General features: G+C 44.1%; 2 protein-coding genes and 1 non-coding gene across 4 annotated transcripts; 1 reads left to right on the top strand and 2 right to left on the bottom strand.

The window, feature by feature from the left end:
• Positions 1-8840: 8840 nt before the first annotated feature.
• Positions 8841-8947, bottom strand: LOC125582583. The gene has a single exon (XR_007320040.1). It is a non-coding gene; the product is annotated as a small nucleolar RNA R71 (small nucleolar RNA).
• Positions 8948-14950: 6003 nt separating this feature from the next.
• On the top strand, positions 14951-18607 carry LOC106378481. Its single transcript, XM_048749153.1, has one exon. It carries the CDS (start codon positions 14951-14953, stop codon positions 18605-18607), a length of 3657 nt encoding a protein of 1218 aa, XP_048605110.1.
• An 868-nt stretch (positions 18608-19475) lies between these two features.
• On the bottom strand, positions 19476-21383 carry LOC106381867. Of its 2 annotated transcripts, XM_048748251.1 has the most exons (4): positions 21208-21383; positions 20560-21131; positions 19844-20483; positions 19476-19762 (listed from the first exon to the last, which is right to left on the bottom strand). In XM_048748251.1, exons 2-4 carry the CDS (start codon positions 21052-21054, stop codon positions 19665-19667), a joined length of 1233 nt encoding a protein of 410 aa, XP_048604208.1. In that variant the 5' UTR covers positions 21055-21131; positions 21208-21383; the 3' UTR covers positions 19476-19664. The 2 variants fall into 2 exon arrangements, with proteins under 2 accessions (XP_048604208.1, XP_048604209.1); XM_048748252.1 differs by lacking the exon at positions 21208-21383 and having other exon boundaries at positions 19476-19756; positions 20560-21058.
• Between the last annotated feature and the right edge of the window lie 185 nt (positions 21384-21568).

The following is a 21568-nucleotide window of genomic DNA, read 5'->3' as shown; positions in this document are numbered from 1 at the left end:
CAATATTGTATTCATGATGTTCTCAAAGAAATTCTTCTCTATATGCATCACATCGAGGTTGTGGCGCAGAAGAAGATCCTTCCAATATGGCAACTCCCAAAATATACTCTTCTTGTGCCAGTTGTGATGAACACCGTAAGAATCTGGCATATTACGAGGGACATGCCAATTACCACCCCAACGAACTGTTTCGTTAGCTCCGTAGTAGTCGATTTGCGCTTCAATTTGTTCTCCAGTTAGATATGGAGGAGGAGTGTCTCTCACAACCCTTTTGTGCCTAAACAAATTCTTGTTTCTTCGGTAAGGATGGCCAATGGGAAGAAATCGACGGTGACAATCAAACCAACTTGTCTTCCTACCATTCTTCAGTTGAAACGCATCTGTCGTTCCATTACAATATGGACAAGCTAATCTCCCATGTGTAGTCCATCCAGACAACATCCCATAGGCAGGGAAATCACTTATGGTCCACAAAAGCATCGCTCGCATCGTAAAATTCGTCTTCGTTGAACAGTCATACGTCCTCACCCCTGTTGACCACAAATCCTTCAACTCTTTTATCAGTGGTTGTAGGAAAACATCCAGGGACCTTTTTGGATGGTTCGGACCAGGTATTAATATGGTCAAGAATAGTAACTCCCGTTGCATGCACATCTCCGGTGGCAGGTTGTATGGAGTAAGAAAGACTGGCCACAATGAATATTGTCTCCCTGACATTCCGAACGGACTAAATCCATCTGTGCATAATCCGAGATACACATTCCGGATATTGCTAGCGAAATCTGGATGTACTTTGTTGAAATGTTTCCAGGCTCTTGCATCTGATGGATGAGTCATCTCACCATCCGTCTGAGTATGCTCGGCATGCCATCTCATCTTTCCAGCAGTCTGCTCTGATTGATACAATCTTTTCAATCTGTCTGTAATTGGTAGGTACCACATCCTTTGGTACGGTACCCTATTACGTCCCCGTCCTTGCGGCTTGAATCGTGGCTTCTTGCAGAATCGACATTCTTCTAGCTTCTCATCATCTCCCCAATAGATCATGCAGTTGTCGATGCAAACATCTATCATCTCCGAAGGCAACCCAAGACTATAAACCAGTTTCTGAATCTCATAATAAGAATCAGCAGACACATTGTCTTCCGGCAAATACTCTTTAAACAAGTCCGCCCATTCGTTCATGCAACTTTCAGGTAGATTGTGATCAGTTTTAATATTCATCATTCTAGCAGCTAACGACAATTTAGAGAGACCTTCTCTACAACCACTGTAAAGTGGTTGATTCGCCGCGTTTAACATTTCGTAAAACTTTTTTGCATCTATATTAGGTTCTTCATCTTCATCATGAGCTACGAATGCATCAGCTACCATATCATGAACCCTATCATAATCTACCATCTCCTCCTGATGGTAACTATGTTCATTATGCAAATGATGATCAACCGGTTCTTTTTCCTGAAAATTGCTATTACTACTACTAGCTTCATTCTGATCATAATTAAAACCTTCTCCATGTTGAAACCAGATATAGTAATTTGCCGTGAAACCTCTATTTATTAAATGCTTCCAAACATTTTCACGGTTTGCCAGTTTCGAATTGTTGCATTTCCGACAAGGACAGAACATCTTACCACTTTCTTGGGCGAGCGGTGTTGAATCTGCTTGATGCATAAATGTCTCCAGACCCGCAAGGTATTCTTTCGTCACTCTCCCGTTAGCATCTCTATGCATATACATCCACTTCCGCAACTCGTAAATAGTCCCGGAGCCAGCCATTTTTTTTCTTTCACGTTTTTTGTTGTTGGTGTGTTTAAAATGATGTTCAAACATCCATATTTATAGGAAAATTCGAATCTGGTAGTTGTAATTTTCCTATGAATTTACGACGAAAATTAATTAGGTGGGCAAAAAAAACGTGTAACACCTATGAAGTTGGTGGATTCAAAAATTTCCTCGCTAAATACACGTAAACTATTCCCTCGTAAATACCACGCAAAATTTACGTCGTATTTACGAGGAAATAGTTTTTCCTCGTAAAATACTCGTAAAATTACATCCACTTTACGACGAAATAGTTTTGTCGTTACGTTACGAGGAAATAACGATGACTTTAGTTTTTCACGTAAATTCATCGTAAATTCGACGCAAATTTACGAGGATTGTTTTTCCTCGTTAATTTTCGTCGTTAAGCATATGTTTTCTTGTAGTGATTGTTGTTGAATCAAACATCATAATAGCATGTTTATTCCTAAGAAACCCATTTTGATTTCTTAGGTTTTTTTTGTCTAAAAAAAAAAATTAAAAACAAATCAATCGTAGACCGCCACTAGTCAGTGGAATCCGCAAACAGTGTAAAAAATTCACTAAAATCGGTTCTTAATTAGTAGTTTTTGTAACCGATCTTTAAGGGTTTTGCAGGGGTTCACGTACTAAGAACCTCACTGAGAACCCCGGATAAAGATGCTCTGACATCTTGAGGTGAATCAAACATGACATCATACATAATTGGTTTCACATCCCGAATATATGACTGGTTTAGACATATAAATTGCTTGATTTCTAGACAGTAAAACGTTTATTTTATTTATTTTATCGTTAGTTAAAGAACCACGTAATGCAAAAGTCAAAGCTAGTTTCTCTGCACATAAAACCCGTATCATAAACTTCTGGTTATTCGTTGTAAATACGTCTCCACCGTATTAGCTGTAAACTTGTTCGTATTATTCGAAATGGCCCAAGGCTTGCGTCTACACAACTAATACTGGGATCAATTAGAGATCGGAAATAATACAATATTTTAAGAGAGCTTAAGTGACTGTTGTCTAACTGTGCTTCCGTGAAAGAGGTCTCTTTTGCAAGTGAACACACGTGAGAGACCCACCACTCATTTGCTTGTAGGCTGTAGCATTGTATGGTTTATTGATTGAACTCTAAGTGCAGTACAAGGAAAAAGACAAAAAAATAAAGGGATAGATTATCTACAAACTCCCAAATTATTTGTGGAAAGAAATATAAAAAGCTATTTGAACCAAAGGGGAAAAAACCACAAAGATCAGTTGAACTATATGAATTCTCAAATGGATTTCTCCTGAATGCCTTATCATTAAGAATTTAGGATTAGGGTAACACAAAGGTTTATTTCTTAATGAACTTTCAATAAACATGAATTATTATTTTATAAAGAAGTTGGAAAATGAAGATGGAGTTAGAAATTTAGAAAATTAGTAGTATAAAGGAAAGGTAAAAGGGAAAGAAAAAGTGAGATGATTAGTTTGTGACCAGGAGAAATGTATCCCGATTTGTGCAGACATTTTAATAGTGTCCCATTCAAATAGCTATGAGCCTATGACCCACCTTGCTAAAATTTTGTTTTACCACCAAACCAAAATCTAAGCTAGATTTCATGTAATTAAATATATCTTATTCAGTACGCATTTGTAATTTTAATATCTTATCGCTAGGTACACAAAAAAGAAGACGCTAGTTCTGTTTTTTGAAACATTTTTTTTTCTGAAACACAAGATTTAACAAAACAAAACATATAAACATACGGTATACCAAAAGATAGATTATCAAGAATATTGAGAAATAAAAAACTAGAAAGAATGCGAGAGAGAAGACGAGTTTGTTATGAATATGAATCTCACATTAAAGCTTACCGTACACTCTGTTTCTAGCTTATATACAAGTGTGGTTAGCTAACTTACACTGTACAACTAACTGTTAACATACACCACATGCTAACCTACACTATATCTGATACGCCCCCCTCAAGCCTTAATCTGGATCACGAGGAAGATAAAGGCTTGAAACCGAGAGTCGACCAAGCAGAAAATGAAATGGAGAAGGATGAAGAGGCTTGGTTAATATATCGGAGAGCTGATTAACACTAGTAACATGAATCGCAGTGAGAGTTCCAGCTTTCAGCTGATTACGCACAATGTGACAATCAAGCTCAACGTGTTTGGTCCTCTCGTGAAAAACAGGATTCGTGACGATGTAGATGGCTGACTTACTGTCACAAAACAACTTAGCAGTCGCAGTAACAACAATGTGAAAGTCACGCAACAACTTCTGAAACCATAAGATCTCTCGTGTGACATCGGCCAAACTACGATACTCCGCTTCAGTGTTACTCCGACTAGCCACCTTCTACTTCTGAGAACGCCAGCAAATGAGAGAAGTGCCGAGATAAACGCAATAACCAGTAGTAGAAATACGAGTATCTCGACAAGAAGCCCAATCAGCATCGGCGAAAGCGTTCAAACATAGCTCAGAATTCGAAGGATAGAACAAACCTTGACCAGGATTGCCTTTCACATATTTAAGAAATCGATGAGCAGCCTGTAGATGAACATCAGTAGGTCGCTGGAGAAACTGACTCAGTTTGTGAACTGCAAAAGTGATGACAGGACGTGTTATCGTCAAGTACAACAATCGACCAATGAGTTCTCTATAAGGCCGAGCAGAAGGTAAAGGAGTACCATCCTCCAGACTCAAATGCGCATAAGGATCCATATGTACACTCGCAGGTTTACATGCAAGAAGTCCAACAGTCTCTAGTAAGTCCAAAGCATACTTGCGTTGGCAAACAGAGATGCCAGAGACAGAACGCGCAATTTCCAGCCCAAGAAAGAACCGCATAAGACCAAGATCCTTGATCTTAAAAGCAGCAACAAGTGTCGACTTCAATGCAGAAAGCTCCTCATCATTATTACTAGCAATGGCAATGTCATCCACATATACCAAGACAGCAACAAAAGCCGTAGGAGAAGCTTTAACATAAAGACTTGTATCAGACTCAGATTGAGTATAACCAGCATCAACAAGAACCTTTGTGAACGTCTGATTCCACTGGCGTGAGGCGTGCTTAAGGCCATAGAGACTCTTGTGAAGTCGACAAACAGGATTGGGAGGTAAAACTTCATTTGGACCAGGAGTATATCCTTAAGGCAAAGACATATAGATTTCCTCATCAAGTGTGCTATGCAAGAAAGCATTGGATATGTCCATCTGTGATAACTTCCATCCTTTAGAAGCTGCAAGTGCCAACATGAGCTTGACACTGGTTTGCTTGATAACAGGGGAAAAGGTTTCATTATAGTCAACACCCTCCTGTTGTGTATAACCTTTAGCAACTAAATGAGCCTTGTAACGCTCAATAGTGCCATCAGGTCGAAACTTAATGATGAAAACCAATTTGCAGCCAACCACATTCTTCCATGGAGGAAGAGAGACAACAATCAAAGTCTTGTTCAGTCCATGGCATTGAGTTTATCATTCGCAGCACCTCTCCACCGTTCAAAAGTCATGGCCCCATAAAAGGTTTTGGGTTCAGTTTCCACAGAGAATGATAAGAGAAATTGATAAAAGGATGGAGAAACTCTTTTATAGGTCAGAACAGAGGAAAGAGGGTAAGGTGTAGTATGATGAGAGGGTAAATGAGATGAATGAGATAGTAAAATAGCGCAATGGTAATCAGATAAGTACAATGGGGTTTTAGTCTGTCTGCGAGGTCTCTCAGCATGACAAGGAACCATTGCAGTTTCTGTCGTAACAGTTTCATAAACCACTGGAACAACATTAGATGGATGATGAGATGCAGATGGAGGATAAGATGGTGATGGAAGATGAAATGCAGATGGAGGAAGAGATGTTGATGGATGATGAGATGCAGATGGAGGATGAGATGCAATAACACGTTCAGAAGAAACATGAACAAAAGGAACAAAGGCAGGTAACGCAATATGAGAAAAGAAATCAAACATAGAGGAGTTAGAATCATGAAATGGAAAAACTTTTTCATGGAAAACGACATTGCGTGATATAGAAATGGAATGCGTTTCAAGATCCAAAACTTTGTAACCTTTGTAACCCGAAGGATAACCTATAAAAACTGAAGCACGAGCTCGTGGACTAAATTTGTGACGATCGTTCAACAGCGTGCTAACATAGCAAAGACATCCAAATACACGAAGCATTTTGTAATTAGGAAGTTTTCGCAAAAGAAGTTCATAAGGAGTCTTATTGTTATGCAATGGCGAAGGTTTTCTATTTATCAAAAAAGCAGCAGTACTCACACAATCAGGCCAATACACAAGTGGAATGTTGGATTGAAATAACAATGCGCGAGCCACATTTAAGAGATGTTGATGCTTACGCTCAACGACAGAGTTTTGTTGAGGCGTATAAGCACAAGCAAATTGATGAATGAAGCCATGTTTAGCAACAAATCAGGAAAACGCAGTTCATGGGCATTATCAGTTCTAATAGCTTTCGGTTTAGCATTATATTGAGTTGTAATATGAGTAAGAAACGTAGAGAAAATAACAGCAACATCACTCTTATTGCGAATCATATAAACCCAAGTAACACGAGTTGCATCATCAACAATAGTATAAAAAAATTTGTAACCATGAACATACTCAATGGAAAAGGGTCTCCAAGTATCCAAATGTAACAACTCAAAAGGTTTTTCAGTTTTATGATTGAAAAATGGAAAAGAGACACGCTTCTGTTTAACTAAAGGACAAACAGAACAATGATCATGAGTAGATAGACTCGATTCAGATAAAGACAATGTATCAGAAAGCACTTTCAACTTGTGATATCTTGCATATTTACATTGTTTTATCCATTCACCCATGTGCATTTTGATCATATAGACTAGGATTTAGCCATGTTTAGGTTGCATTTTGCATACATGAGTCTTTATCAGGTATTGGAGTACCACATGGAGTTCTTGAAGGCATTTGGGTGCATTTGGAGCTCAAAAGAAGTGTTTAAAGCGATCAACGGACGAGCAGCGCACCAAAGAGACGCCGTGAAGTCGATGTGACACACATCCCGGAGCGGTCAAGCCAGAGCGACATGGAGAGGTCGCTCGCGTTTCTATCATGAGACACCCCTCTCAGAGCGACTTGCCAGAGCGACGCTCCGAGGTCGCTCGCGTTTCCATGGCGAGACGGCACAAAACGAAGCCCGGAGCGACCTCTCAGAGCGACCCACTGAGGTCGCTCCCGAAGTCTGGAGCGACTTGTTGGAGCGACACACCAAGGTTGCCCGCGTCCTCTCGTCCGGAGACACCAAAATCGAGCATCCTGGAGCGACCCCTCAGAGCGACCTACCAAGGTCGCTCCCAGCCAGAGCGACCAGCCAGAGCGACCAGCTCAAGTCGCTCGCGTTTTGACGGGGCGAGACACGAAGAAACGCGTCGGGAGCGACTATGCTAGGTCGCTCCGCGTGTTTTGCTTGGACGATTTTTATGTTATTTCAGGGGCCTTTTAGTCATTTATTTTTGATGTTTTTACACTTTCTAAACCTAAGTTAAGTACTTTTTGTAAGTCATGGGAGGCAGATAATCTCTTTTCTAGAGAGAAGAACTAGTAAAAACTTCTTTTGATTCAGATTTCATTGCTTTCATCTTGTGTTTTTGTTGATTTCTTATCTATTTCTCTAAATGATTAATCTGAAATCCAATATGGGTTTAAGAGGAATCATAGAGATTAGTGAGTAATCACTTTTTGAATTCATGGGTTAGGGAGATTAAAGGTGATTAGGTTAGTTCTAGGATGTTTTAGTGTAGATCATTCTTGTTCCTTGCTAGTAGAGTATTCATAATGCATCTTCTTAGTTGGCGACTCAAAAGTTGATCAATAGACATTTCCCACCCAAAAGGTGTTTGATGAAATGCCTGAGATAACTCTCCTAGGCTTTTAGTATACTTTGCCAAAGACATTTGTTGTTAAAGGTGCTAAAATAGCTAATAGACTTGTTAGTAATGATTGCTTTCATATTATTCAACCAAAGACATTTGATGTTTGAGACATGTTAGAAAATGAGCATTCATCTAGACATAGAGCTTGCTTAGAATTGTGTCTAGGCTTAAGGTTGATAGTTTGATTGATCATTTGTCATCCTTAGTTCGATACTTGATCACCCAAGGTCTAATCCCTATGCCCATGAGTTCTCTTTTCCCTTAGTCAAGAAAGTATCATTCTGTTATTGCTTTCTAGTATTAGTAGTAGTTTAAAACCCATCTAAATCATTGGTTGCACTTAGATTAAGTGAGTACTTGCATTCTCGGTGCTTTGATATCCCACAGAACTGGTTCGACATTCACTATACTACAACATTTGTCTTGGGAGCCTTGAAAACTCTTACCATCAAATTGGCGCCGTTGCCAAATTCTGAGTAGATTTAAACATTGAGATTTAGTCACTTGCTTGAGACTAAGTCATTTTAATTTTGTTTTGTTACTGATTCTTCTTCTTCACCTACCTTTCACTTTCAGGTGTATGAACTTGAGGAGCAGAGGTCCATCAAACCTAGTTCCAATAGTAGCAGACATCAGAGCTTTTGAGAGGGAGTGTGCTAGAGCTAGAAGAGAAGAAGAACAACAAGCCCACTTGCAGAGATTCGATATTGATATGGAAGATCAACCGTACGGGGCAGAACACCAACCGCGAGCAGCTCGACCCATTGGTACTTATGACCGGCCCAACATTCATGGGCATAGACTGGGAATCCGAGCACCGGCTATGGCAGCCAACAACTTTGAGGTCAAGTCAGGACTCCTCAACGTGATCGAGAATGACAAGTATCATGGCTTGGCTCTAGAGGACCCATTTGATCACTTGGACAAGTTCGACAGCTACTGTGGGTTGTCAAAAAACAATGGTGTGTCCGAAGATGCCTTAAAGCTCAAGCTATTCCCTTTCTCTTTGGGGGATAAGGCACGTCAGTGGGAGAAGTCTCTACCCAGCGACTCTATCACCACTTGGAATGATTGCAAGAGAGCATTCTTGGAGAAGTTCTTCTCTACTTCAAGAACTGCTAAGCTGAGAAATGAGATTTCCAGCTTTCAACAGAAGAACTTGGAAGGCTTCAGTGAAGCCTGGGAGAGATTCAAGGGCTACCAACCTCAATGCCCACACCATGGTTTTTCTAAGGAGAGCTTGATGAGCACATTCTACCGTGGTGCTCTTCCTAAGTACAGGGCCAGACTGGATACAGCTAGCAATGGGTTCTTCTTGGGGAGAACTGAGGCAGATGCAGAGGAGCTGGTTGACAACATGGTAAAGAATGATGCAGTCTACAGTGGAGACCACGACAGAGGCAGTCGAACAGATGATAAGCAGACAAGGAAGGAGTTGAAAGCTCTACAGGATAAGATAGACATCCTCCTTGCTGATAAAGCCACACAAGAGCAGCTGCACTTTGTTGGTAACCCAAGCCAAGAGACACCACCTGTTGTCCCTGAGGTTGAGGGTTTGGAAGGTCAGGAAGAGCTGTGTTTCATCAACAACAATGGTAGCTGGTACAAAAAAGAGCCCAACTTTCAGTACAACAACTACCAACAGAAATCCTATCCCAACAACCAACAGAGTGGTTATCCGCCTCGAAACAACCAGCAAGGCAGCTATCAACCTCAGCAAAACCCCTCATTTGGTTCCTCTGCTCCTCAAGAGAGCAGCACTGACACCCTGCTGAAACAAATCTTGGAGTCTCAGACTAGAAGTGAGAAGCATGTTGGTTATGAGTTGAAGAACCTTCATTCCAAGATTGATGGGAGCTACAATGAGCTCAACAACAAGTTCTCACATCTTGCTTCTACAGTCAAGAATTTAGAGAATCAGTTTGCTTCCATGAACACTCACCAGACTCGCCAGCAAGGATCTCTACCTGGAAAATCTGACCAAAACCCCAAGGAGGCCAAAGCTATCACTGTCATGTCCCCGATCCTAGATAGGATTGGCCGGACGGGCCATGATGCGGGGAGACGCACCAGTCAGGTCATTGGACCTTGAGACAAGCGTATCATGGCCCTAAATGAAGGTTAAGGGCATCAGTCAGCTGAGACTTAACCAGGATAGGATGGAAACAAGGTTAAAGGAGTTGAGTGAGTGTTTAGGCAGCTGGACGAGTGTTGGTTTGAGTTCAATCAGCTCGGTTCAGCTGGTATTCAGTTCACTAAGATCTATTCAGCTCACGGGAGCTGGTGGACTAGCTCACTCAGCTGGGAACAGCTGGAGGTCAGCTCAATCCGGTGAACGGTACGTTCTGGTTCGGATCAGTGTGGACGAGTCTGGGACGGTTACTGGGCGAGCCGATGGTCTGGGTATGGGACGGTTCGACCAAATTGGTCTTAGGCTTGGGAAAGGGAGTGGACAAGTTTCCAGAGTGTGAGCTGAGGCTCAGTGATCGATTTGTCAAAGGAAGAAAAGGGGAGAAACCGCCAATGGGCGGTTATGGTACGGTTATGGAGCGGTTTTGGGAAGAAGGGATCTGTTTCTTGGTAACTGCTACCCCAGGGGGTTGAGGGCAGTTTAAGTCGTCCTCACTCTCTGATTTCTGCCATTCTGGTCGATTTTATTCATCTGGAGACAGAGGGAAACACAGAGAAAATTCAAGAGAGAAAGAGAGACACAAACCTTGGATTGGCCGATTTGATCCAAGAGATTGTTCTTGAGTATTCCTGGTGTGTTGGGCGTTTGATCAAGAGGATGGATTTGAGACAGAAAGACAAGGAGAAGGCAAAGGAGAAAGAGAAGGAAGTCTCCCCTGGATACCGAACTCCTAAGGTGAGAGGTGTAGCCAAGAGTAACCGGACAAGGCCGCGGATGATGGCCGTGTGAGTCTGGCCGGTTTGGATTGATTGGCTACTCCTTACTCTGACTTCTTCTACTCTGTTTTCTTCATGTATATTGTACTAGGGATTGTTTTATGATGTTACAGGGAAGGATCTATCGATCTTAAGGCCTAGGCCTGATCAAATCCCCATGAAAGCCCCTTGTTCTTGTGTGGGCTGATCATGGCCGAGATCACCATGATCTGAGCCGGTTCTTTTGAATCTGATTATGGGAATATTTTTCTTCTGAATTGTCATCAATTATCATGAATTTTATTTGGTATTTGGATCTCTTTTTAAAGGGGTCAGATTTGACATTTTTGATGATTGTTCTTGTCTAGATTGGATCTGACCATGCAATGTGAACTGATTCTTGTTTTGTAATATAACCTTGTGATTGTGTGTTTGTCTGTGTTGGAACCAGGACCAGAAATGGACCGTGGTAAGGGAAAAGCACCATGAGGATCGCGGCCATGGGAAGATGTGTGGTGATTGGGTTGATTCGGAAAATTGTGTAATTATTGTAGCCTATTGTGCAACTTGTGAACTTATGCGATTCTAGTGTGTGATCTATTTATTAGGATGATGAATGATGTATGAACCTTGGTTATTATCTATGAAATATCCTATTTGCCTTAGTCAATGTTGGAACTTCAAAACTAAGAAAAAGACTTAGAATTTTTTAACACTTGAACTTGAATATGTAAATGAAACTGGTTGTATTGTTTGGTGAGGCTGCGGTCTGGTTGGATTGGGGAATCCAGGATCGGGTCTTACAAGTTGGTATCAGAGCATTCTTGATTCTAGGATTTGTTGGGTTATTGGTTCACCACACACTTGGCCGTTTGGACTCATGGTGAGATAGTTGGGTTCTAAGTAATCTTTTGTACTGATTAACTTAGGAGTGATTGAGGTTGTGTGTTCAGTGGTGGACTAACCTTTTGTTTGTGTCGGTAACTCCTAAGGGTACAAGAAAGTATAAATCTCGGAAAGGGAAGGAGGCAACTGGAGCGTCTAGAGCAGTGGGGTAGGATGGTGCTGAACAGACCGGAGGGTTACCAGCTGGAACCATTCCAACCACAGTGCTACCCGCTCAGGTGGAGTGTTGGACCCGAATATAACCCTCAGGTGAGGTACCGATAAGCGTGAGCTAGCATGTGGGTTGCGATAAGCCCATCATAACAAAGGGAGCTGAAAGCCGAGCTGACGACTGGACCTGGGAGACATCATAGCAGAGGTCACGACAGAAAGTGAGCTAACACCTTAAGAGACTCGGTCAAAAGGAGCCTAAAGCGAGTTCCGTAATTGAAGCTGAATATCTCGGAGAACAGTTGAAGGGTTGCCAACGAAACCTAGACTATATAAAGACGGAGAAGATAAAAGACAAGCCATCTCTTTCCATATATCAACTTTTGTACTAGATTAAAAGCATTACGTATTCTTTAGTAATCATCTCAAGATACATCCCTTTGTATTCATCATCTTTCAACTCATCAATAAAATCATATTCATTCTTCAAGTTTATTTACGGGATTCAGCCCACGATTCTCATTCATCTCTCTTGACCTAACCTAAATCTAAGAAGTGAAACCTTGTCTCTCACAATTGGCGCCGTCTGTGGGGACAAATAATCGAATCCCTTTCTCTAAAGTTTAAAGGATGAATCCATTAGACGGAACGAATCCATCTAACCCCGATCAATCGAACCAGAGCAATAGCTCACCGAATCGCACTGCTCCGGGGGCAAATAACCCGAGAGCCTCCGGAGGGACCAACTCTGGGTCCTCAGCCCTCAATAACCCATCGCATCAATCCGCTCCGAACCAAACGGAAGATCAGCTTTCTGAGATCCGTCGGATGATGCTCCAGTTAGTGGACAAAGCTCAAGAGACCGAGCGAACGGTGCAACAGTTAGCCGAACGGCAGCAACAGTTCGAAGAGATAACCAGATCTCAATCCGCAACGACCCAACCGTCCGTCCACCAGGGAAGAGGAGTCACTTTCCATGAACGGTTAGCTGACCCTTCCTTCCCTAGAGAGCGCCTGAACTTCTCCCCTGATAGCCCAGGTGCAGAAGGGCAGGAACCTGCTTTCCAAACGCCTCGCGCTAGGACAGCTCCTGCGTTTACCCCTCCTATCACCAGCACCATGGGGAGCAATGTAGCTACAACTAGCTCCATGCCTGATCGAAACACCGGTGGGAGCACCCGTTTGCCTCCACCGCCACCTCCTTCCGGGTCTGGAGCAGGAACCAACATACCGTCCGGGGCCAGAACATCAGCTTCAGTGTTTCAAGCTAGGGTTTCAACCCCAAGCACAGACGAATACCAAAGGACGGATGCTGATCCTGCAGCTCTCCGCACTAACCTCGCTCGGAGCCTAAGGACCAATGAGCGACCTATTTCGCCAGCTAGCTGGGAAGACGACCGAGCTCGGTCTCACCAGGAACCTGCTCGCCGAGTATCTGATAATGACCCAAATGTCCTTCCCTTCGAGGGACCTGACGCAATTCGCAGGTACATGGAGCGAACCCACGCAGCTCTCCAGAAATTGGGAGCTCAAGTTCACAAGGTAACGAGCTCAGCTCCCGAAATCGAGAGCTTAATTGAGGAGACTCGTGGAACTCCGTTCACCGATAGAATTGCCAACTCTTACATAAGAGATACTCGAAAAATTAAGATTCCTGAATACGATGGGAACGCAGACCCAAAGGCCTATTTAAGAGCCTTCCGATTAGCTATCGTTAAAGCTCACTTCACAAAGGAAGAGTGTGATGCAGGATATTGCAGAACATTTGCCGAAAACCTGATCGGAACAGCTCTCGAATGGTTCTCCAGCCTCGAGCCGAACTCTATAGACAGTTTCGATCAATTGGCTAACGCCTTTATGAAGCAATATTCAACTCACATCCTGAAACAAGCGTCTGAGGCTGACCTCTGGAAGATCAGACAAGGACTGGGAGACTCACTGCGAGTCTACATCGAAAAGTTCAGAGCAGTAAGAACTAAACTCTCGAATCCCAACGATCAGGTAGCCATTGAGGCTCTTAGGAGAGGTCTCTGGTATAAATCAGGTTTCTTCTCGGAGCTAACGCTAAATCCCCCTCCAACTATCGACGACGCCCTCCATAAGGCCTCTAGATACATTACCTTGGAGGAGGAAATGGCAGCATTAGATAAGCTCCACAGAAAACCCCAGAGTCACCCGAAAGGCGAAGCCTCCGATGGAAAGGGACCTCACAAAAGAGGTAGCTCCCGAAATAATCAGACCCAGGGAGAACATTCTTACGTAGTCGAGGAAGACAAGGAAGAAAAACCTGTCGCCGCGACAGCTAAAGCCCCCTGGTCCAAAGGTTATGACGAGAGCAAACATTGCTCTTACCACGATCGAAAGGGACATTCAACCGAAGAATGTTGGGACCTCCAACGACAACTGGCTGCTAAATTCGCAGCCGGAGAAATAAAAGATGTGGACCTCAAAAAGCCACAACCTTATCAGAAGAGAGGTCCCAGAGATAGCTCTCCAAAACGCGAGAGGTCACCTGAAAAAGAAACAGACTCACCACCCCCAGCTCCCAAAAAGAGAGTCGATATGATCCTTGGAAAGTTTCCACAAGGAAAAAGCCTACAAATCGAGGCCCTCTTGAGTAAACCACCTCCCCAATCGAGCCCTGGCTCAAGGATCGATTACATCCTTGGAGGGTCCGATGTGTGTCAAGACTCCGTTAACTCTATTAAAAGTCACGTACGGAAAGCTGTGTCAAACACTCAGTCCAAACCGACCAAGCCTGAGTCTAACACTAAGATCTCTTTCTGGGAGAGTGAGACATTAGACCTCGATAGACCTCATGACGATGCCCTTGTCATAACATTAAATATAGCAGGGTACGAGGTACCTAAGCTCATGATCGACACCGGAAGCTCCGTCGATCTTATTTTCTACAACGCACTAAAGGGAATGGAAATAGACGACTACGAAATTGTCGACCAGAAATCCAACCTCGTAGGTTTCTCAGGTGAAACAGCCACCTCATTGGGAACAATTAAGCTCCCAATTATAGCTGGCGGAGTCATGAAAATGACCAACTTCATAGTTGTCGACAAACCATCCCCTTTCCACGCAATCCTCGGAAGGCCTTGGATTCATAAGATGAAAGCAGTAGCTTCAACTTATCACCAATGCGTGAAATTTCCAACAACCAACGGAATAGCTACCATACACGGTAGCCAAAAGATTTCAAGGATCTGTTACCTGGGAGGATTCGAGATCATAAAAGAATCCCCCCAATAGCAATTACAGATCCAGGAGAGTCGCGAAATGCAACGAAATATCCGAGGTCCCCCTAAGAACCTCACCGAAAAAGTTAGCATCGACGACTCAAATCCTGAGAAACAGGTGAGCATCGGATCCGAGCTACCTCTCGAAACCAAAAAGGAGCTCGTCGAATTCCTAAAACAGAATATCAAAACCTTTGCATGGACCACCAGCGACATGAAAGGCATAGATGCAAATGTCACCACTCATAAGCTCAATGTAGACCCTACTTTTAAACCGATCAAACAGAAACGTCGTAAGCTAGGTCTAGAAAAAGCCCAAGCTGTCAACGACGAGGTCGATCGACTAACAAAGGCCGGGTCCATCCGAGAGGTACAATACCCCGATTGGCTAGCTAACCCAGTGGTAGTAAAAAAGAAGAATGGGAAATGGAGAATCTGTGTAGACTTCACCGATTTAAACAAAGCCTGTCCTAAGGACAGCTTCCCGTTACCTCATATCGATCGTTTGGTCGAAGCAACGGCTGGACACCAGCTCTTGTCCTTTATGGATGCCTTTTCAGGATATAACCAGATTATGATGGATCCTGAGGATCAAGAGAAAACCGCATTCATAACTGAACGAGGAACCTATTGTTACAAGGTCATGCCGTTTGGTTTGAAAAACGCGGGAGCTACCTATCAAAGGTTAGTAAATAAAATGTTCGCTGGACAACTCGGAAAAACCATGGAAGTCTACATCGACGACATGTTAGTCAAATCCTCAAAGGGGGAGGACCACATCTCCCATCTAAGAGAATGTTTCGAAATCCTCAACAAATACGACATGAAGCTAAACCCAGCTAAGTGTACCTTCGGAGTACCTTCCGGCGAATTCCTAGGTTACCTCGTAACCGAAAGAGGCATCGAAGCCAACCCGAAACAAATAGCGACATTCCTGGAAATGCCATCACCTAAAACGACCAGAGAGGTACAAAGATTGACCGGACGGATCGCAGCACTAAATCGATTCATCTCCAGGTCCACCGATAAATGCCTTCCATTCTATAAACTTCTGAAAAATAATAAGAAGTTCTTATGGGATGAAAAGTGCGAAGAAGCCTTCAAACAGCTGAAGGCTTACCTCTCGGAACCTCCGATACTATCCAAACCTGTAGTAGGAGAACCACTGTACCTGTACCTCGCCGTGTCGGCAGCTGCAGTCAGCGGAGTGCTAGTACGAGAGGAACAAAACGAACAGAGACCTGTCTATTATACTAGCAAAAGCTTAATAGACGCCGAGACGAGATATCCCACCATGGAAAAACTAGCCCTAGCAGTCGTGACAGCTGCCAGGAAGCTGCGACCTTATTTCCAATCGCACTCGATCATCGTAATGACCTCACAACCATTACGGACGATTCTGCATAGCCCTAGCCAATCCGGACGATTAGCCAAATGGGCTATAGAGCTCAGCGAGTACGACATCGAGTACAGACCCCGAGCAGCAGCAAAAGCTCAGGTCCTCGCCGATTTCGTTATTGAGCTAGCATCCGAACATCTAGACCAGGAAACAGAGGTTCCGAAATGGAGCCTATACGTGGACGGAGCCTCGTCAAGGCAAGGCTCCGGTGTCGGTTTAAGACTAACCTCCTCAGCCGGAGAAACCATCGAACAATCCTATAGACTTGGATTTAACGCTTCCAACAACGAGGCCGAGTACGAAGCACTAATCGCTGGATTAAAGCTCGCCCTGAGCCTCGGAATTCGGGAGCTAAACGCCTACAGCGACTCGCAGCTGGTAGCTAGCCAGTTTCACGGGGAATACGAAACAAGGGACGAAAGAATGGGGGCATACCTCGAGGTCGTCCTAAACCTCACAAAGCAGTTTGACAAGTTCGAGCTAACGAGGATCCCACGAGGGGAGAACTCCTCAGCAGACGCGCTCGCCGCATTAGCTTCCACATCCGACCCTCTCGTAAAACGAATTATACCCGTGGAAGGAATCGAGAAGCCAAGTATCGACATAGCTACCAAGGCTGAGATGGATAGCAAACCAAAGGAAAAAATAGAGGATAACAGCCTCCCGACGGTAGCTACCCAAGTTTTCACGACATTCTGGTTCCCGAAAACTAGAACACGCAGCTTTAGAAAGCACACCTCCAGGAAAGCAACCCAGAACCCGGAAAACAACGACAAAAGTGAAGGTACTCACCGAAGTTCAGACTCCCTAGAGCCTAACTCTACGAGTACCTCCGGGGGCACCATCCAGACCTCGGAGCCACTTGTCTATAAAGTCCAAACAAGAAGCCGCACCGCTCTTAAAAACGCCTCTAGGAACGCTACACAAACCACAGGGGATAACGAGGAAATTGGAGATATTCCTCAGAACCCAGAACCTACTCCAACGAATATCTCCGGGGGCACCACGGCACCAGGTCCCGAACAGGAATCTCCCTCCTCTCTTCACAACAAAGTTGTAGGGAGAGAAGACTGGAGAATTCCAATCATGGATTACATCCTAGAGGGAAAAATTCCACCCAACAAGTGGGAGGCTCGAAAACTCAAAGCTTTAGCAGCAAGATACTGTATAATCGAGTCAGCCCTCCACAAACGAAGTGTCTCCGGCCTAGTAGCTATGAAACTCATGAAGGAAATACACGACGGTTCCTGTGGAAACCATTCCGGAGGCAGAGCCTTAGCCATCCGAATAAAAAGACAAGGCTACTTCTGGCCTACCATTATCGCAGATTGTGAGGTCTACTCCTCATCGTGCGACAAATGCCAAAGGCATGCACCGATCATACACCAACCAGCGGAAAAGCTGTCTAACATATCAGCTCCCTACCCATTCATGAGGTGGTCTATGGACATTATAGGTCCATTAGTACCTTCAGGGAAAGGAAAGAAGTTACTAAACCTCCTGGTCCTAACCGACTACTTCACGAAATGGATTGAAGCTGAAGCTTTCCAACAAATAAACAGATTCGAGGTCGAAGGATTTGTTTGGAAAAACATCGTATGCAGGCATGGCGTCCCATACGAAATCGTAACCGACAATGGAGGACAGTTCATATCCCACGACTTCAAAAGTTTCTGCGATAAATGGAACATCCGCCTCACCTTCTCATCACCTCGGCGACCTCAAGGGAACGGACAGGCGGAGGCTGCCAACAAATCAGTTTTAGCAAACCTCAAGAAACGCCTAGGAGCCCAAAAGGAGCTTTGGTCGGAAAAACTACCCGAAGTACTATGGGCCTGCCGAACCACCCCACGAAAAGCTACAGAGGAAACTCCCTTCTCCTTAGCTTATGGGATGGAAGCTGTCGTCCCAGCAGAAACCACCGCAGGTAGCCTCAGACGGGAGCTCTGCACCTCAAATCCCGCAGCTAATAACCAGCTCCTGATGGATAGCCTCGACTTGATCGAGGAAAGACGAGACCAAGCCTTGCTTCGCATTCAAAATTATCAGCAAGCAATGGCACGACACTACAATTCCAAAGTAAGGCCCCGACAGTTCGCCGTAGGGGACCTAGTGCTTAGGAAAGTGTTCGAAGGAACAAAGGAACCGGGAGCTGGAAAGTTAGGAACCAACTGGGAAGGACCCTACCGAATTATCCACATAGTACGACCCGGAGTTTACAAACTCCAGAAGGTACGAACCGGGGTACCTGAAATCCGATCGTGGAATGCCACGAACCTCAAAAGATACTATCATTAGGTACCTAAAACCCCTGAACTACGTTTGGCTTGATCCCTTGACTGGGTACGTAGGCAACTCCGTCATGAGTGCAGCCCCAACCTCTTCTCACCAACCTCCTCACCTAAGCCAAAGGGGCAGGTGTTACCAAGAACACTTAGCCTAAAAATAGTTACTGTGTAAATAATCTGAATCATGTATTCTCTGATATCTGATATTAATAAAACGATTGATTCAGTTTCATAAACATTAAAGGTCTTAAAACCCTCTAAGAAAATTTAGGTCCCCCTAAATCGGGACCTAAGCTCAACAATCTCGAATACATTCAGGTCCCTGAAAACCTGAACCTAAGGTCTTAAAATCCTTAATACACCCAAAGGTCTTAAAATCCTTAACATAAACTAAGGTCTTAAAATCCTTAACAATCAGCAAGGTCTTAAAATCCTTAACAATCAGCAAGGTCCTAAAATCCTTAACAATCAACCAGGTCCTAAAATCCTAATCAAAACCAAAAGGTCTTGAAACCCTTATCAAAATCGAAAGGTCTTAAAATCCTAAAGAATCAGGAAAATCCCGAAATTCCTCAATTCCATCCGTTAAACTTCAAAGGCCTCGAAGTCCTTCGAATTAACTCAGGTCCCTATGAATCTAAATCCAGGTTCCTACGAACCTGAACAACCAGGTCCCAGAACCTTTCGAATCGGACTCAGGTCCCCGAGCTAAAATCAAGAACTTCTCTTTAAGGTTATCACGACCGAATATCCATTAAGCTAAATGCTTATCATAAATTAAGACTAAAGGTCCTAATCCGACTCAACGATGACAGCACACAACTCATTTGAGATTCGCAATCACTATGATTAAATGAAACGAGGTTAAGTTCAAAAACTTAAAACAGAAATAATAGCCACGATTTAAACATAAGAAAGGGTTTAAAAGCCTCCCCAGGCTATTGAAATCCAGCAAGTGTTAAGGTTTAAAGGCCTCCTCAGGCACTAAGTCATAATGCATAACGAAACAAAGCCCTTAGGCCGAAGTCTTAAAAACACAAAACATAAAGCTAAAAGAGCCGTAGCTCTCAATCTTCCTTCTCTTCCTGAATCGGATCACCAGCACCGGCAGGAACTCCCTCATCGACCACATTGCCATCACCTCCTATTGCTGCCTCGACTGGAGCTAAGTCAGGAGCCATCAAACCCAAATTAGAGCCATACTCCCCAGAAAAGGATGGATTAAACATGTTAATCTCGAAAGTACCTGAACTCTCCGAGATCTGGGGAAGAGGAAGCTTGCTGACCGAGAAGTCAGAGACTTGAGCCTTCTCATACGCAGTTGTCGCTTCTGGTAATAAGGCCACCAATTGGTTGTACTCCTCTTCAACGCTTTGGATCTTGTTGTTCAGCATATCCTTCAAGAGGTCGGCATTAGCTTGGAGCTCCTGAGCGTACACCAAGGCGTTGACCTCATCTTTCTTCCTAGCAAACTTCTCCTTAACACAGACCAGGATCTTGCCGTAAGCTTCGGCGACTTCTTTCTTCCCTTCCCTGACAGCCAGCTTGACTTCAGCTTCCTTGTTCTTCTGGCTATCCTGGGATGAGGCAATGAGCTCACGTACTTGATGCTCAGCTATCTTTCGAGCAGCCTCCAAATCATTGATCCTCCTGCTCTTCACCTGGATATCGAGCTTTTGACTCTCGATCTCTCCTTGCTGAGCATCGGCCTTCGAGCCTAGCCTCGTCACTTCGGCTTCGAGTTCAGAAATTCGAACCCGGGCTTGGTCAAGATCGGCTTTGGCTGCCTTAACCATCTCGGTAACCTCAGCAAGTTCACCAGCATTGGGGGCAGCACACAGAGCATTCTCAAACCTGAGCTGGGCCCTGTTAACAGCCCCAGCCAACTGCAATAAATCCAAAAAAATATATATATCATCGTCTCCAAAGAATGTAAACAAAGAACAGATAGAGATCACGTACCTGACCCATACAGTGAGCAATATCGAGATACTCATCTCGGTTAGTCAGGTCCTTGAGCGCTGGAAGGGGACATCCCACGCTCTTCAGGTGCCTCATTATCGCAGCTAGGCCCCAAGAGTCGTCCAGGATCGACCCAGGCTTCGAATGGGTAAAGCTCCACCCAACAGTCCCTCCTCTAGAGGACGAGGAAGAAGAACGGGTGGGAGCTCCGCCCTGATCGGTCCTGGGCCTCTTGTGTCTCGACGGCTCGACCTCAGAGGTACCCTTCGGAGCCTGGTAGTCAGCCTCCGGCACCTGGACCTCAGGGAGAGGAGCAGCATCCTGAGCTACAACCTCAGTTGGAGTAGTCTCGACAACAGGTTTGGATCCTCCGTCGTCCAAAACTTCCTTCATTGAGATAAGGAACGATCCTCCTTGGTTCCTGTCGCTTCCACGAGAAGCACTGGCAGCTTTAGAGGGGTTACCCCTAGAACGGAATGATGGTCGCAGAGTCATGTCACCTGGCTGAGACTTTTCAGTTCCCGAAGCACTAGCACCAGTTGAGATCGATACAACTGAATCGCCTGCCGAAACTGGAACAATGGAAATCCTTAAGTTTAAAAACTTCAAAGCGATAAAATCATTAAAAAGGTTCGAACAAGAACTTACTCTCAAGGTTCTCAGCAGGAATGGGATCTTGGAAAGAGGCGTTGTAGGTATCTGGGAATCTGGCTGCACTTATTCGAGAAGTGGTGTAGGCTACCCAGGTACAGGGACTCTGCTGCAACTTGCGGTATAGAGCCCTGGTGAGCTTGGTAGAGAGCTTCGGAGGATCTTCGATTTCTGCAAGTAAATCAGAGCAAAAAGGTTACTCGGCCATAAATGAATAAAACGGAAAAAGCATATCCCTAGAATTCCTAACCAGATGGATTAGTCCAAGTGACCCTAAGGTTCCGACCCACAGGAACCGTCGAAGGATCAACTTTAACGTAAAAATACTTCTTCCTCCAGTCATCATCACTACTAGAGA

This window comes from Brassica napus, chromosome C2 (genome assembly GCF_020379485.1).
Source record: "Brassica napus cultivar Da-Ae chromosome C2, Da-Ae, whole genome shotgun sequence".
NCBI classification, from domain to species: domain Eukaryota; kingdom Viridiplantae; phylum Streptophyta; class Magnoliopsida; order Brassicales; family Brassicaceae; genus Brassica; species Brassica napus.
This window is presented reverse-complemented; position numbering and strand designations above follow the sequence as displayed.

Coding starts and splice junctions, on each gene's coding strand:
- LOC106381867 (XM_048748251.1), bottom strand. CDS start 21,054: ATGACTCTGCGACCATCATTCCGTTCTAGGGGTAACCCCTCTAAAGCT. Junction 20,484..20,559: donor TTGCTCACTGTATGGGTCAG/GTACGTGATCTC, acceptor GATTTATTGCAG/TTGGCTGGGGCTGTTAACAG. Junction 19,763..19,843: donor CCAGATCTCGGAGAGTTCAG/GTACTTTCGAGA, acceptor CTCCTGACTTAG/CTCCAGTCGAGGCAGCAATA.
- LOC106378481 (XM_048749153.1), top strand. CDS start 14,951: ATGCAACGAAATATCCGAGGTCCCCCTAAGAACCTCACCGAAAAAGTT.